We start from the raw sequence: 17,865 nt of genomic DNA, 5'->3' as shown, positions 1-17,865 counted from the left end.
TGGCTCATCAACTCATCATCCCCTGCAGCATTTAAGTCCTGGTGGATCCATCAGTCCTTGTCAGGCTGACAGGCCAACACCAGCGGTAGAGAGTGTTTCAGGTCTCTGCTCTAGTTCACCCTGCGCTCTGACCGTTTTCTCCTTCTGTCCTGTTTCCTCCTCCGTTTCTCAGCCAGGAGGTGACCTGCCCGCTCGCTCACCGCTGCCACATCCGCGCCGAACCCTTCCCCTGCGTGTGTATCTGCATTTTATCCCTCCTCTGTGCAGGGCCAAACTTAGCTGAAAAGCGCAGTTCCCAAATCTTTTTGACAGCGTGAGCTCTTCGTGTGCCTGTGAGTTGGCAGCGCTTTGGTTTATTTTAACAACTTTGAGTCTCAACAGATGTAAATATATTCAGTATTTCATAGGAGAAAGTAAAGAAAAGCCTAAAAAGCATTAAGTGGAGCCAACCACTTGGTTGTGAGACACTGAGCTAAACCATTTAAAATGGTTCAAACTAGCTTTACCTCAAACATCTAGAGCATTTAATGGCCTATGTATTGATGCATCAGTAAAATCATATCATCTAACATATTATCACCATTTAAGTACTAGATAGCTTTAAATTAGCATATTTTTGAATGCTAAATTTGTATCTGTACTATTCTAGGCATCTTCTCTCTCCATTGACGGTCTTAATCATCAGTCAGTGTTGCTATGCTGTGTACGGTTTTTTACACAAGTTGCAGCGTAGACTAATCCCCTTTGTCTCCTATTGTGTCTGGCAGACTGTTGCACGTCTGTTTTTCGCGTGTTACCAAATTTGTATCCGTGGCGTCAGTGGGCAGATTTACATTGTTCAATCTGTTCAGTTTGCTTTATATATCTGTAACAGATGCACAGCGACTGTTTTGCTTCTTTGATTTCTTTGCTTGAGTCTGTCTCGCGCTGCCAGATAAAGCTGTGTCCCCGCTCTCCGGTATGTTTTCTCCGTCTTTCCTCCGCCTCGGTCTCCCCCCCGCATCACGGCCCCCGCGTCAATCACTGATTGACCTTTGTTTGATTAACGCCTCGTTTCAACACCCCCCTCACGTTCCCCGCTTCAATCGGCCCGGGCGACTTGAGGTGAACTCCCTTCAAAAGAGCTCAGCCGCCGCATCTACATTTCAAATCGGCGACTGTACGGCCGCGCGGAGGATGTGACCGGCCTGCGGGAGCTGCATCGCAAACGTGGTCACAGCCAGATCAAAAAGCGCTTTAAAGAGTTGTTTATGAAGAGCCACCTGACATTCTCGATTTCACCAGCCGAGGCTCCGTCCCTTCGGCGGTAGCCGGTGGCAGCTGATCAAACAATAGCCGTGAGGCCGCCGCGCTGATTTTTCCTTCCCCGTCCTTTCCCCGTGAGCTCCGGCGTGTGAGCTTTGTGCGCCCAATTAGCATGGAACTCATGTTAGATGTGACGCCGTGGCTTGATATCTCAACTTAACAAGCTCACTAAAAATGAGATCACTCCGAATAAATAAGATTAGCACACAGAAACATAGTCGGTTCATAAGCTGGTTGAGTGAGGATGGGAAAGTTATCCAAGGGAAATGCAGATGAGCATTCAGCGACATTTGGGACAGCTTGGCGTCCGTAAAATAATGTGGCGCGTAAACTCCCGGCAGCTTCCTATGTCCTATTACAGGAAGCCGGAAGTGATAACAAGATTAGTATAAGCACTTTTAGTAAGTCACTGTGAGTGAGATCCTTAAAGAGGCTTAAAGTGTCCCCCCTTTCCCCAGCAGTTGATAGATAGCTGAGAGCTGACTGGCACATCTGCTTCGTTGCTACTCTGTTCTCTTAGTGATCTCCAACACTGGCAAATCAATGAGAGATTCATCATTGGGTACGCGCAGTGCTGAGAAGGAGAGCAAATCACTTCTATAAGCGATAGCAGCTATCAGGCAAATGGGCAGAAAATGGTTGCTAATGGTGCCTGGTATGTCTGGTGTAAACTGCAGCCGGCCTCTTTGTCGTCCATCACCCTCCAGCATATGTAACCGAAAGAGGGGAGGCGGCAGGAGAGGAGAGGAGAGGAAGAGGAGGAAGCATCTGTTCGTTCAGCGTGGGAACTCCTCGAAGCTTGGGGGGGTGGTTGGGGGTTCGCATCAAATCAGATCTGGCGTGTGTGCTGCAGCAGGGTGATGCTCTGTCACTTACTCAGGCTGCGCGACGCATGGCGGAGATCACTCAGTCGGCACCCCCCTCGCTTTGTGACCTTCACGGAGCAGCCTCGTCTACTTTTCCGATGGGATTTCTAAAATGCTGTCAAAATCCTACCTGGCAATTGAGGCGCAGTTGGATCGAAAGCCGAGGTCGTGAAAAATGAATGGCCCCAAATTTTCTCCAAACCCCTTGAAGTGGCACGGGAGTTTAAGAGGGGAGCGGGGGCAGTTTTCAGGGTGATCGTCCGTCGCGGGACGCTCCATTAGTTATTGGCGTTAGTCGTGAGTTTGACTTGACGGTTAACAGTTGCTGCTGAGTAAACAAGGAAGTCTTTAGCTTAGATTTGACCATTTCAATTATCTCCGTCCTCACCCAGACTTCTGTTTTCCCAGAAACAGTAATCACATCCACTATTAATGAGCCATGATGTTCATTCTGGACCCATTTACTCCTCTCAATAATGCATAGTCTTTGGAATTGCCTGTGCATATTTTACACTGCGCCACCTCCCCCTCTGTCTTCACCCCCAACTCTCCTAGGAGGATACCTTTGGCTCCCCTTACACGTGTTCCCAGGGATAATGCTTGCCAGAGCAACCTTGTCTCATGTGTGATTTGACTAACACTGCCTGCCGTGCTGAGATAATGAACCCCTGGGCTGCGGCATGGAGAGCGAAGGGTGCTAACACACTTGTTGGAAGACCCCGGTTTCCTTCGATTAAGCTTTCCTATTACTCCCCTCTAAGTGTGATGTTAATGGGCTCTTCACTTTTTCGAAAACAGGCACAACTATCTCTTTAAATAAGACAATTGACCGCAAATTGCATACATCAGTACCCCAAATGGCACGATTGTCATTAAAAGCGTGCAATTGTCCTGTCCTGTCGAGATCCACTGGAACTCATACAAAGGAATGAAAAGCCCATTAGCAGTAATAGCAGAACACGGATTCATCAAAGCTGCTATTGAGAAGAGGGGGTTAATCAAAGTGCTTCTGATGATTGCTCAGTACATCAACCCAGATTGGACGGCCTGTTTGTAGAAGGCAGGCCAGGAAGACTGGCAGGTTCAGTTGTGGTTGCGAGCCAGCGGGCGGGTGGGTGGGTGGTAATGGCAGGGGGTTTTGGAGGTTTGTCCGGGAGCATGGCAGACAGGACTCTTGCAGTGGAGAGGATGTGAGTCAGCTCGATACAAGATGGTAGACCGGAGCGCGGGAGGGGGGGGGGTTAGAGTGTTAGAGCGAGGGAAGGGAGGAAGACTTGACAGGGACCAGGAAGCGCGTCGTAGGGGCATGGAAAGAGGGTCAGGCTCGTGCAGTTTTGTGAAGGAAAATGTGTAACTCTGATCTGGCCGCGGGGCTCACTCTGCTCTGCTTGATGCCAGACCTACAGCTGGGGTCTCTCATGCACATTCACCAACCCTGCTGCCCCCTCCCCGTCCTCCCACTTTCTTTGTGAAGGTGCACTGAATATTGAGGAGCCAGAGGCTGCATGGCTGCCTTACAAAGGATGCTCTTTTCTCTGTCTCCTGCACTCCTCGTTCTGTTTTGCTCTACATTCTCTCTAACGCTCGGCTCCCTGTGCCCCCCCTTCCCCCAACACACACACACACACTCTCTCACTCTCTCACTGAACTGTCTCACTTTCTTCTTTGCACCTCTCGTTGCCTCTCTGCTCCTTCATCCCCAACCCTACCTCCTAGCCTCCTCGCCGCATTTATTTCTCAAAACCTTCCATCTACTTCTCATTGCTTCTCCTCCTCTCCTTCTCCCTCTCCCTCTCTCTCTCTCTCAACACCGAAATGCATCTATTATTAACATACACCTCTGGCACTCACCAAAGACTGAGCTAAGGTTCAGGCCAAGCTCCTAAGCATTTTAATCACCCATAATGAGCAAGAAATAATGAAGAAGAGGTAGCAGAATGCGGCCTGTTTAGGTGACAGCAATTAATTTACGCCGTTTGTGCTGCTCGTCTGAGCAGGTTTTACCATCCTACTGGTGTGCTTTCCACCCGGTGTGCTGTATCCCTTGTGGTGTGCTGTGAGAGGCTTACCAGTGCGCGCAGCGTATATAAAAATCAATCAGGCAGCATCCAACGAACGAAATACACAGTGAATCAGAGCTCATGTTCCAGCAGATAATGCATATCATGTCAGTCCTGCTATCAGGGAGACATTACTGTAAATGTAGAATTAGTGGTGCACTGGTTCCCACTGCGGGGGTTGAGTTTAACCTCTCCTGCGGCAGGTTTCTGCAGTGGCTGCCGTCGGAGTGCACAGGCACGGTGCTGTCAGACGAGCGCGGAGATGCGCAGGCGAGAAGGCGTCCCGGGTGACTAGCATAGCCTCTTTTCATCATCGGCTTCCCTCTTCTCTTTGAACAAACACAAGGGCTCAGGGCAGGGATCTGTCAGAGGTCCAGCACTCGCAGAAAAGGGGGAATTCTGTTGCTGCAACACCGCTGAAACCCCAAATTCATTACCACGCCCGGTTTAGCAGAACTTGCAGAACTAAGGGATGCAGCCATTGTTTTGTTCTGAAATAACATTACAAAGCAGAAAGGGCTCCTCTCTAATTGCAACGTGGGAAAACTTGGCGAAAACACACAAGGCAAGCTGAAAAGGAGTGTGTCCCTTTTATCACTGGTTTATTTATACTGGTAAACATCAAACAGAAACAACAGCAAAATCAAGAGCGGACGTCCTCCCATTCTTGTGATTATCCCTTACATCGACAAGTTAATTTACAATGGTTGTCATTGGCATGACATGATAACGTCAGTAAGTAAAAAATACAGAGATGAACCATTCCTCTGGATCTCATCCACACGCAACATCGGATTACTCCCCGCACCTGCCATGCCGTCGGTGTTGGTTCAATTGTCGCTCAGATCAGTCATGACAGGAATCCTATCAGAGTTGAGTCTTTATGCAATTATGTGATAAAAATGTATCGATTCAAACCGGAGGGCAGTATTAGGCTGAGTCGACTTGTGCCACAGAAAATGCTGCATTGTGCTGTGTCTGGGAGATGAAAAGATGGAGCATTGTCTGTCTACTACATTCTGTTCCTACACCTCTGGGATGTAAAGCACATTCGTAATCCCTCCAAACCACCGCCAAGGTAATTAAGACACGTCACCGTCTGTCTGTGGAGCTGGAGACAAGAATCAAGTTCAGAGTCTACGGAGATCGTATCGCTTTAGGTAACAGGCAATGAGGAGACCGTGAGTATAATAACCCCATCCCCTGTGTGATGCTTTCTTTGTTATAATACAGTATGTCCAGGTTACTGCATTCAATAGCACATGAACACTTATGGTTGTACTGAGATATACAGTATCTCACACAACGAAACATTTTTGTACATGAACTTGTTTTTATACATTGGTGTGCCTTTCATCAAAGTTGATTCAAATGTTGTTATAAAGAAGACTTTGATAGGTTATAAGGTAGAAAATAAATGGGAACCCACAAACCTTTATGCCTGCCATCCCCCTGATACACGAGAGAAGCTCACGGGTCCCTCAATAAAGAGCCCGAAAGCTCAAAGCAAGGCATAAAATCCCTGTTTCCTCCACAACGGGCCACAAATCCAATCCAAGAAAGCAAGAGAAGGCGGCTCATAAACTTCAAATCATAAAGTGCTCTCCAGAAGCCACTCAGACCTGGAGAGCTTGTCCCTGGCCCGGTGAATGTTTTTTGTGCTCTCGAGCTGCGGTAACTCCCCACTCATCGACAGGCTGCGCTTGGAGCGCAGGCTGGACCCAGTCTTGGGGTAGGCCACGTAGCAGCGCTCCCTGTACGAGTCTGCATTAAGAGAGTGCCTGCGGTTCACCCTCACGCCCCCTGCAGGCACAGTCATGTAATGTCGAGGGGCTTGTTGGGGCCGAGGACCCCTCGGAACGGTAGTCCACTTGGTGGGCTGGCCGGGTACAGCGAGGGCGATGGCCGTGGCCATTTTAACCTCCGACGAGTTATTCCGGTTCATGTTATCCAGCTCGACATCTGCCTGGGCTTCAGCTCGGCGAGCCTCTGAGGGTTTCGGTGGAGCGCCGGAGCGCTTGGGCCTCGGAGCGCCGGGGGAGGCCGGGTGCCAGCTGTGACTGCCAGCAGAGGTAGAGACCGTGCAGTCAGGGAGAGTGGGTTTTGTGGCGGCTACCGCGACAGGCGGTCGCTGCTTTACCGGCTCCGGCGGCGGCAGGGCGACTCGGAGGCAGTCCTTGTCATTCTTCTCTGGGCGCAGAACCTGCTTAGAGAGGGACTTCGGAATCCCACAGCCCTGGAGCTGTCCGTCACTGCTCAGCGACCGAATGTCCCCCATCTCTAGGGCCTGACACGTCAGGCGGCACGTGGGAGAAAGAGAGAAGAATGAAAACAAATCTGTTACATTCAATATTAATGGTAATAGCGAAAAATAACAAAGGAATAAACCCAAGCTGACCTTATCTGCATCTCCTTGGTTACACACCCGGTAGCGCACAATGAGGAAGATGATAAAAGCGAGCACAGAGGCCACAATAATCCCTCCGATGATGACAACAATGGTGCCGCCGAGAAACTGCGACTGCATGAAATGGCATCTCAGGTACTGCGGCTCAGTGGTGAAGTGGACGCAACCTATCACCCTGGTGGCGGTCAGCGAGGTCACCTGGTCGTCGTAGATGGCCAGCACACACAGGTCATAGTGCGTGCCAGCAGCCAAGTTGTTTACCAGGATGTTCTTGCTGGTTGGGGGTATCATTCTGTATCAAGAGAAAAGCTTTGTGAGCTCTGACATAGATTAGAGGGGGTTAAACGAAAGGAGACCACAGCAAATCAGATTATCCATCTTACGGTTTTGTAGGGGATGAAATGACATGACAATCATTTCTCTCTCAGGGGGGCTATTTAAAATCTGTCGAGGCATAATCTTTTCTGACATTTGATTTATTGTCTCCAACATCTTCACTGATAAAGGGTTGCTTTCAGAATGTGGGATGCCTCCTTTTGTTCACGGCATCAGGATTACCGTCGCAGTCCTTTAATGTCTTCTGTATTCGGTAGCCTCTGCTGAAATGTGTTACTGACTTTGAATTCAATTTAGGAAAGAAAAATGGGTCTGTCCAATGATCCTATCATATCACAGTGATTAGCACTAAATATGGAGTGATAAGGGGGAGAGATGAAAGACATCTGTGTACACCGACTCCTCGGATGGGCATGTGTGAAGCCTCAGATGCTTTTTATAAAACACTGGAAGACATGCTCTTTCATCTTCCTATGCGTCCAAAGCCTATTGCTGACATTCTGTTTCGACTTTGTTGATTAAGCATTATCAAGGTTTTGCACACAGTAAATTATACACTCCATCAAGGGGGCTTAAGAGTTGAAGAATAAGAAGTCAGATACAGTGCAGCAGTCTGTCTTCCATATAGGATTAAGAGACACTGCATAATGATGTCAACAGCCGGGTCCAGTTCTTAATGACTAAATATCTAAGGGGATTTAAGCATTCAAATTAGTATACGAAGATAAAACAAGGGTCATGTATATTTACATACATTTAGAATCGGGTTTGATGTTTGCATACTTGTTTAAACTATATTCATCTGAAAAAGGAAAGAATTACTTAAGCTTTTGTGCTCAGGTTATATACTCTGCTTACCTGTAAACCAGCGAATCATCATAGGTCCCGTTATACTGGATCTGAAACATGCGGATTCCAGGAATACTCCTGTGGAAGTTAAATTTGACCAGAGCCGAGGAAGAGGTGGCCTCGGCGATTACTACTTTCTTCTCTTGGCTCGTCTTTGCGTTCCCCAGAGGCACCCCTCCCACCTCCGCCCCCTGCTTGGTCACCGTGGCGATATCTGATGAGCCGGGGTCAGGCTCCTGCTCTGCGACTGTGTTGTTGGTGATATGAGGGAGCTTCGCGATGACCAGGTCCACATTCTGCTGGGCCTCTCCGGCCGGGTTGGATGCCACACATGTGAAAGAACCTGAAACACAAATGTTTGATGTTAAAATTCAAATGGCAAATAATGCGTAATCACTGGTTAACAACTTTAAAGGATTAGCTCACCATTTTGGTAAATGTTAGAGGAAATTATTGATACTACTTTGATTTTTGTGCTTTCTTACTCTAAAGGTGTGTTACAGCAAATAAAATAGATAAATTTCAACCGAGGGGCTGAAAAATTAAACTACATGGATACATGCAGTTCCTCAAATGGCCACTAGAAGCTGCCTCCTCAAATGAGTCAATGCTCAAAGCCTCTTTTGCTTATTTCTACATTCGTGACAGCTAAACAAACCAATCATGTGCCTTTGTTTTACCAGGTGACATTTCAAATGACAACGTCCAACATCATCAACAAGCAAGTTTCCAACAATGTAGCAGCTTACACCCGTCCAGCTTGTGTTGCTCGTTGCTCGAGTGCAACATTAAGATTAAGTAAGATTATGCCAATATGTGAGCGACCACAGTTACCATATTAATGGTTTAGTGTTTGTCTATCTTTACATGCAGTAGTTGTTTTTTTCCACTAGTCTTTATGTCAATTCTCACCAAAGTCTGTTGACTTGGCTGCACCATTTCATCCATGTTTACTACACTGTCTGATTATATATATATATATATATATATATATATATATATATATATATATATATACATTATATACGTGGCCAGCAACAATTTAACACAGTTTCACATGAAGAGTGGGCAGGATGGATCTCTTGAAAGCTATAAACTCAGCAGTAACTAGTCTGTGCAGTGCTGTGGTGTAAAAAGTGCTGGCCTATATATTTAGCTCCAGGTCACTTCCTGGAATGAACCAGTGGCAGCTCCTGGAAGTCACTGCTCCCAGAAGTGGAAGTAATTTGCTGTATTTTGTCATCCATGCTCTTTGAGCACAGCCACAATAGAATTTTTTTTAAGCCCGTTCCAGTCTGTGGTAAATAAAGTATTAGCTCAGTTTAAGCATCAGATTAACTCACCATGAGTTAAGCATCAGCTGTTGGCTCTACTCCATATTTGAGCTGCAGGCATGAGAATGATATCAACACTCCCATCCACTAAAATATCAAGATGTAATAAACGAATATGACAGAACCTTCGAAATAGAAAAGTCACTTTTCATTTCGCTGTGACTTTAATCAGCACACCAGCCGTCACGTCTCGGCACCCTAAACATTATCACCTGGTGTAGACAAACGCTCCAGCCTTTTAGGTTTATGTGTACACTAGCAAACAACTAATTACGTTCAGTCAACAACACAAGCACAGCCACTGGGAATGTAAACAGACCAGAGTCCTTGACAGTGCTGATGAGGATGTCCAGCGTTCCATCTGTGTGAACCACAGCCCTGGAGGAGTTGGACATAAGGCGCCCATCAGGTGCGATCCAGTGGATAATGGGGTCTGGGTCGCCCCTGGCCTTACAGCGCAGAGTCACACTCTGACCCTCCAAAGCTTGTAGCTCCTGAGGCCGAGAGAGGAAAGGCATTTAGAGGGAAGACACGCACTGATTACATAATGCACTGAAATCCAAAACAGAAAACCGCTAACAGTAATCCTTTGTGCTGTACATTTGTCTTAGGTGATATACCTAAGGGGTTGGGGTTGTTCTTATTATTTTAAAATAGTGTTCCCTGCAAATGTAAGCAGCAATTAATCAATGTCATTATACTGGAATCGAATCAGTGTTATTATGAGGGCATGATAATCAATATGACAGTGCATTGTGATGTACATACTGGAGTACAAGTTAAAGTTCATTCTCGCTGCAATTATGCAAAGTATGTCTGCTGAATGTAAATGAGATGATATAGCTGTGGTTATTTGGTGAGGATTTGATCAGTTAATGTTGTTTGGATACATGAATCAAGGACTAAATTACTGTAAGCTTGTGTGCTAGTGTGTATTAAGAGCTCCACCGCAGATCCATCATAAACCTGCAAATGACTTTATTGAAACGGTAACTGAAAATCCTTTCCGAAGACCTTCTCTAACCACAGGCCACGGTTTGATTACATTTTTTAAGTAAGTCCTATATATTTTACAATAATCTGTTAGCTGAGTAGGCCAGAAGAGTCTCACGAGTCCTGTAAGAATCCTCTGGCTCACAAAGCTAATATTTGGTGTGACAGTCGAATAAAGCGCGGAGTGCCACCTTGGATTAACTGAGGCGCAATCCACAGCGTGGCTCAGAGGGTTTAACAGCGGCGAGTGTAATGTCTGAACAGTGGACAGCTCAAATACCTGAGAGTGCCTGGTGATGAGAGGCGGCTCACAGAGGAACTCTTCCTCTGAAACAGTCCAGAAATATCGTCCAGCGAGGTGTTGTGGCGAAGCGCAGGTCTCCAGGTCATCCTCCCTCCGCAACCTCCGCAGCCAGAGAAGCTCGCAGTTACACCTCAGTGGATTCCCTCCGAAGCTCAAAGCAAATGACGTGGGGCCCATTATCCCAGAGGTAGCCAAGACGCCTGCTCTTTGAAAAATAGGATCAGGGGGAAGCTTCTGGAGCTTGTTGGAGGTCACGTCCAGTCTCTTAAGCTTCTGCAGCCCAGAGAAGGTTCCCTCTGGGATGTAGCTGAGCATGTTATGGTCCAAATTGAGTGTATGGAGATTGGGCATCCTCTGGATGGCCACCCATGGGGCACTTTCCAAGTTGTTGTAAGATAGGTCCAGCTCCTCCAGCGCCGTCAGGTCATTGAAGGCCCCAATCTGGATGTGGGTGAGCTGGTTGTTGTTGAGGATGAGGTGGTGCAGCTTGGACATGCCGCTGAAGGTGTCGTTAGTGATGCGACTCAACCGGTTGCTATCCAGGTGAAGGGCCCGCAGGTTCTCCAGGTCTTTGAAGGCATGAGGCGCGATGGAGCCAATAGTGTTCCGAGAGAGCGTCAGGTCTACCAGCTTGGTCATGTTCGCAAAGTCTTTGCGTTTGATGTTAGTCACAAAGTTATCCCCAAGACGCATCTCCACCGTGTGCCTGTCGATGTTGGGCGGCACAAACAGCAGCCCCTTTTTGTCGCACAGAGTCGCCAAATTGGGGTTGAGCACCTGGCAGACGCAGCGCTTGGGGCAGATTTGAACTTTGTGCGCCTTCACAGCCACACCGAGGACTATCAGATACACCAGGAGAGACTCCATTTGGCTTGTAAGTCAGGTTAATACACCTAAAAAGACGAGAGGAGAGAAAATGAAAGAAAGGGGCGGCCTGTTTATGAAACAGTTTAAGAATGCAAAACATGAAATCTGTCATCGTAATTTGCATCGTCTTTAACAAACTGCAGCATTTGCAGCTGTGTAATCACACTGAGAAATCTTGCTTTGAAAAGAGGAACCGGGGGATTCTGTTCAGCTAAGTTAAAGCTTTTCTGCTGGATTTGAAACTATCATTGCCAGCTCACAGCTTAGAATTATGGGGAGTCCAAATGCTGAGCAAGAAGCTTAGCGAGTCAATGCCTGAACAAACAATAAATACTGTGCAATTAGGTATGAAACTAATTAGTCACCTGCAGACTTGAGAGCGATCATCTCCAGTAATCTTGTATCATGTTAACGACAGCTCTCATTTTAAGCCGCTACTCCCCTGCTTATACTTTTTTTCTTTTTTGATATGATAATGCCAGTCCTTTTATGTTTGTGTACAGAGGGATGAAAGTCTAGACTGACAGTTCAGGGCCTCATCAGAATTAGACTGATATCTCTCCGGATCATATCGCCAATAGGAAGGGATGATTGGGCCCAGTGCCTCGGCGAGGATGTGCTATGCCTTACTATTGATTTTCTCTCTTCTCTCTCTGCTGCTACTCTTACTTATGACACAACTGAGATGAGGGATAAGAAGAGATCCATTTGATGAATCCTGAGACATTGTCAGGGATATGGCGCGCCATAAAAACTAAGACTTTGGAGATCACATCCCCGCACGAGCACCGCACAGTGTACCAGAGTGAGAGTGACATGAGCAGTGATTATATTTAGAACAGAATATAGTGTCATTTTGGTTAAACATGCAATATTCATCCCTCTGGGTGTCCTGTTACGGCACACAGAAAGGAACACCAGTCCGATCAAACACAGAGAACAAGAGATCCAATCCCACAACTGTAGTAAAAATCCAAAGACCGACCTTTAAATACCGAAGAGAATGGCTGATTTATGATTATAGCTTTCTGTGGTTTGCTGCTAATGCCTCCATTGTCGATGATGGGTCTCGGGGAGTGTGCATAAAAATCGTGCCTCAGCAAAGAGGCAGTCGGCCGAGCTCCTTCTTACATCGAAAGCTGCTGTTGCACATGAGCGGTGACACAAAACTGATGGTGTAATAACCTTGACAGTGTGAGGAGGGGGAAATATCATAGAGTAAAGAAAACAGAAGACAGGACGGGAGTGACATGCTGCCGTGGGGGCATGTCTTTTCACGTTAAGTTCGTGTGTGTGTGTGTGTACGCGTGTGGGTCTGGCGGCATCCTCTGATGACGGCTGCAGTTTGACAGCTGGGTAAAATCTCACGGCCTGATGAGAGGCAGGAACGAGGTCAACTTTAAATGGTCCATAATCGCAACAGGAGGAATGATATTACTGGAAAGAGCACGCTGGGTGTGACATTTTCATGAACACAGCTGATAAAGTGGCGATAAATAAATGTTTTTTTTTTTACCAAATCACACAGTATTAGTGGATTTTTTTCAAGGCTACAGACGCAGTTTTCATTTGGTGAGAAACGGACTGTGGAGTCATCATTAAATGTTGTCATGGCTCTCCTTAAAGACAGAAGATCACTCCAGTGCCAAGCACTGCCGCAAAGCTATGTGTGGTTGCTTCCGAGAACCTGCGTGGAAAGTTTAACGTCTGCTCATATGCGAGTGTGTATGTGTTACAGAGGATATTCTGCAAAAGCTGGGGTGCACCAAGCGTGCTCACATCGGTGTGCCAACCACCTCCGGCTCTACCTCTGAATGGTACGGCCCTCTGGTTGTGCAATGAGGCAGAGAGGACCTGCTACTTCCAGACTCGAATGAAGCTGAAGACGTGATATTGATTCACTCTGTGGAGATGAGGCTTTCGTTTCTTTTTTTTTTCTCTTTGCTGAAAAGTCAGCCAAACGTGAAGAGAGTGGTTGCAAAGGTAATCCCTACAAAATTCGTTCTGTGAGGACAAAAGGACAGCACCTCGCCGCTCAGAAGGGGCAGGAAATATCTGCCGCCGTCTCCCTAATTTGCATTTAATTATGGGTGTTCTACGGAGATTTGCATAACAGGTTGCACTCATCGGGTACATGAACGAATAAGTAGATAATCAATCAATGCATTCATCAATCACGCACTTCATCTTTAAATGTCACACCCCCAGAAAATCATTATCTTCCAGGTTGCGCTGTTCATTATAGTGAGGCGACTTGGGAGGGCCACAAATAAACAAGAAAACAGATAATCTACTGATGCATTAAACATAATCTCCTTCTAGTCAATCAAATGTTCGTTTACTACCTCTGAGCGGGTCTTTTCACCCTCCGAGAACAGAACAGACTGACAGCACACACCCACACACGCACACCAGTGGGTGGATTTGTGCCTAATAGAGGTAACACACTACACAACAACCCCCAGCTATACAGACACATTCATGTGCAGCAGCAGCGGTATGCTGTAGGACAGGATATCTATGGTCTCCCTGGGGTAGCATTCGCCAAGAAAAGCCTTATGCAGCACACTGCATGCCAATCGGCCCGGTGAGGTCATGGGGGATATGTTTTCAGATGGTCTAACTTATGCTGGAACTCGTGTGAGAAAGCCTCTGCAATCCACGTCTGGGCAGGAAATCAGGGAAAGCAGCCCGCCGAGAGGAAGTTAATGAGATGAAGTCTCCTTATGCCTCCACGCAGGTCGACACAATGGCACATGGCAGTGTCTCAGCAGCGTCTCACCTGGGTTATTTAGGGAAAAAGCAGCCGGACGTCTGCCACTGCCAAAAATAAGCTCTGTTGTGTCACGGAGGTAAATTAATGCAGCAACGTGATGGCGAAATGGTATCGACAATGCAGTGAAACAGGTCCTCGGTCTGCCTGTGTTATGAGACCAGATGGAGCTGCTGCATCTGCTGAAGTGGATTTTCGACTGAGCTCGTCGAAATTCTATTTTGTTAGGTAAACGCTTGTGCAGCCTGCGTCCAAGCATCCTGACCAAACACTGACGCTGTTATGGACCAACTAACCAACACATCAGTTGTTGTTTTTTTTTGTTTTTTTTGTGAATGTGAATATGTGCTGTGACACCCTTTTCCTACAGAGTCTGCCAATGTTAGAAACATGATAGCTCTTGGGTGACAGCCTCGATGCCATGGCAACACAGAAACGTCAGTTTTGGGTGAGATGTAATCAGTGACTGATTTTCAGATAACCTAACAATATTAAGAACTCTCCGGAGGAAAGGGCCTTCACAATTCAGAGGTTTCTGGTAGGAGGCCGGAGCAGACCCGTTGTAGGGGAGAGAGTACACTCAGCTAATTTTGTATTAGATTTCATGTTTGAATCACTAGCCTTTTCTAATCTTGCAAGTAATAAAAAGCCTAAATGGCTTGATGGGAGATTTAATGCAGTTGAAATGGTGTTTTTTTTTTTCACTCAGACAAGCTTATGCAGGAATGTGTGTGTGTGTGCATGTGTGTGTCGGGGGGTAGCATATTAAGCAGACCCCGCTGCATCAATAGAACTGCTGTTCATCAGCATTTACATCTCCTCCATGTAATTCCAAGTGTTTTCCTTCGCGAGAAATTCGGTGCTACCCTTATATGCCGGATGTCCCCCCAGTAGCTGAGGTAAAATCACTCTTCCAGTTTAGCTGAGGCAGGTGACAAATTGTTGTGACGACTGTATTTGGATTTTAATGCTCCGCTGTGACATGACCTGATGCGAGCGGCTTGTGACCTGGGATTTTCTTCCAGGAAGAGTGATGCAGAATCCTTGAGCGCCACCTCTGAATATCAATATGGCTTCCTCAAGTGAACACTTTCCACAGTGCAGGCCTTCAGGTGTGCAGATATTCCAACCAGTCTATTCCCAAGTGTTTTCTTACTTGTTATTCTCTAATGTGGGGAAATGAGAGCAGGCAAAATGAAATCCTTCAACTGTGCACCTATTGACTAATATTCCCTCTTCCAAAGGCTCCTGGGATTCCGTGTTTTCCTCACATGGCAGTGAGGCGTCTAAATAATGTATAAACTTCACTCTCCTTATTAGGTTGTGTAATCATAAGGCGCATGCAGTGCACACAGTCACGTACACACGTGTGGAGCAGGTGTGCGTGCAAGCAAGTTTGTGCCATCCGGTTTTAAATCTTAATGAAAGCACTTCTTCAGTCCAGAAAAAAAAAACTCTTATTAGGAGGGGATGCAAAAATTTGGGTCAGTGAATGTTGAGCTGAACAGCCTGGGTGCCGAGGAGCCACATATCACTTGTCTGCTATCAGTGACAGGTAGCAGCACATAAGCACCAGCACTGAGTACATGCACATAGCAGCAGGAGCAAATAGAGGCAGCAAAATGAGGCGTGGGCCTGGTTTCACTGGTGTAGCAGTTACAACGGTGCCTCGGGCACTCATGAATAATAAGATATGTGATAACTAACACTCGACGTAAGACAGGGGCCATTATTCCTCATCCTTTATAAAATAAAATCACTGGGAGCATATCCTCACCTCTCCTCCCCAGTCACCTGGCAACATGCCCCGCTTCCCACACACTTACCCTATTATCAGTTTTATTACTTAGGCTCATTTAGACTTTATCACAGCTCAAATGACTGATGTGCAATTTGCATATCAGCCAACCAGAGCTGATATGGATCCTCCTCCAGCTGATAAAAATACCCAGATTTGAAATCGGTCTTAACCCATGATGTGTGAGAGCAGGCTGAATAATGGGCACATCAGACTCACGGTTTCACCTGTAGGAGAAGAAAAAAAACAACCTCACAGAAATGCAGCCAAGTGTTTACTAAAAATAAAATCGCAATCTGACGGCGATCCTCGGCGATTGAGGAGATTTTTTTGACCTTGCGGTGCAGGTCCTGGGCTGGTGGGTTACCCAGCCACAACCCCTGTCACAAGAGAAAAATCTGAGCTCGTTCAGACGGGTCCTGAGAGAACTACTTCAAGTCAATATTTTTTTTTTTTTTTTTTTTTTTTTTTTTTGCCTCTTGAAAGGCAGCTTCCCCGTCCCCTAAAATAGTTCAGAGGGTGCAATCCACGGCAATTGCAGCCCGCAAATCATTGATTTACCTTGCAGATGAAACATCAAGCCGAGTCAAAGGAGGGTGGGATTGAGATGATTTTCCACCAGGAGTGATGAGAGCATTCTGAGAGCGGTTTGCCTAAGAAAAAAAAAAAAAAAAATGGGACCGACGGTGCCTCTTGGAGATAATTCAGGTGTCCCGAAACACGCGTCTCGGCTCCTATAACATGTGACGGCCTGCGAAACCGGCGATGCCCTTCAAGAAATCCATAACCAGCAGATAAAGGACGACTCCTCTGCGATCCCTTTTCACGCCGGTTAAATGTTTGTAAGACGTCCGCTTTAGTTTGGAATAAAAATTGCAAAACGCAACCTGAAGGGTCCCAGTGTGGCTCGGAGGCTGCAGCTGTGCGATCGCATCTACTGCGCATCCGCCTGTATGCACCTCCAGAGGAGAAAACGCCTTTGTAGCGACGGGCTGCTTTAATATCTACAGCGCTGCTGAGTGACTGGTGCTGCGCTGAATCCGGCCAGATGTTCGCGTCGCTTTTACGGGGTTTTGCTGGCGATACAAGGCTCAGTGTGAGTTAATCCAGATTGACTGAAAGGTTGCTGCCATAATATATCCCCCCCTCCCTCCCTCCTTCTGCCCCCGGACCACTGTCAGCCACCGACCCGGCTCCATTTCTGACCAGAGGTACTGTGCTCGGAATGGTAATCGGTGCGCTCTGAGTTGCACAGAGACCATTTGTGTGCATAGACAGATGCAGTGCCTCCCAGCCTATCTCACAGGCAGGCTTCATAATTTATTCATGTAGATTGAACTCCACTGCAAGAAAACGCAGTAGACCTATAATAATCTCAGAGAATTAAATTCAATTAGAGACAAAGGGATGGTCAGATTTAACAGGGTGAAAAATGAGTTAGGGAATAACTCAAACGAGGCTGTTATTTAAATGCTTTAGATAAAAACCGCGTCCAATACATTAGGTCTAGGTGAAGCCAAATATAGCAGCCTATAGCGGAACATTTCTGCATGTATTGCATAGATTATTGGCAAGAAAGTGTTGAGTTGGCTGAAACAGAAAGGCCCGGCTCCCTGCGGGTCTGCTTGGCACTGGACCCATCACTATCTGATGCAATGATCTTACGGCCTTTTGTGCAAGTTGGCAAAGTATGTGCCCAACTCTGTTACAGTACAGGAGTGCAGTACTGCACTTTTTTTTTTTCCTATTCTCGCGAACAATGATCTGCACTCCTCCAGGGCCTCCTGGCACCTTGAAATAGGTGTTTGTTGTCATCCACAGAATTGCCCCGAGGATTTCTCCACCGGATCAATAGCTCCATCCAGTTACAACGCATCCACTTGAGATCAATATGAAAAGCCTAAGTGGTTAAAGCCTTCATAGTTATCCAGAACTGTGCAAGAGCTCTTCGAAACGTTGATCATAGCAGCTGT

The 17,865-nt window shown here is 46.7% G+C and overlaps 1 protein-coding gene across 1 annotated transcript; it reads right to left on the bottom strand.

Moving 5' to 3' along the window:
- Nucleotides 1-4,816: 4,816 nt before the first annotated feature.
- Nucleotides 4,817-17,084, bottom strand: lrfn5b (leucine rich repeat and fibronectin type III domain containing 5b). The gene is made up of 6 exons (XM_047574439.1): nucleotides 16,454-17,084; nucleotides 10,431-11,347; nucleotides 9,477-9,651; nucleotides 7,833-8,166; nucleotides 6,630-6,930; nucleotides 4,817-6,518 (listed from the first exon to the last, which is right to left on the bottom strand). The coding sequence occupies exons 2-6, from the start codon at nucleotides 11,319-11,321 to the stop codon at nucleotides 5,823-5,825; spliced, it is 2,397 nt and encodes a 798-aa protein (XP_047430395.1). The 5' UTR covers nucleotides 11,322-11,347; nucleotides 16,454-17,084; the 3' UTR covers nucleotides 4,817-5,822.
- Between the last annotated feature and the right edge of the window lie 781 nt (nucleotides 17,085-17,865).

Source organism: Mugil cephalus, chromosome 21, assembly GCF_022458985.1.
Source record: "Mugil cephalus isolate CIBA_MC_2020 chromosome 21, CIBA_Mcephalus_1.1, whole genome shotgun sequence".
NCBI lineage: Eukaryota > Metazoa > Chordata > Actinopteri > Mugiliformes > Mugilidae > Mugil > Mugil cephalus.
The sequence above is the reverse complement of the archived record's forward strand: the minus strand, read 5'-3'. Positions and strand labels throughout refer to the sequence as shown.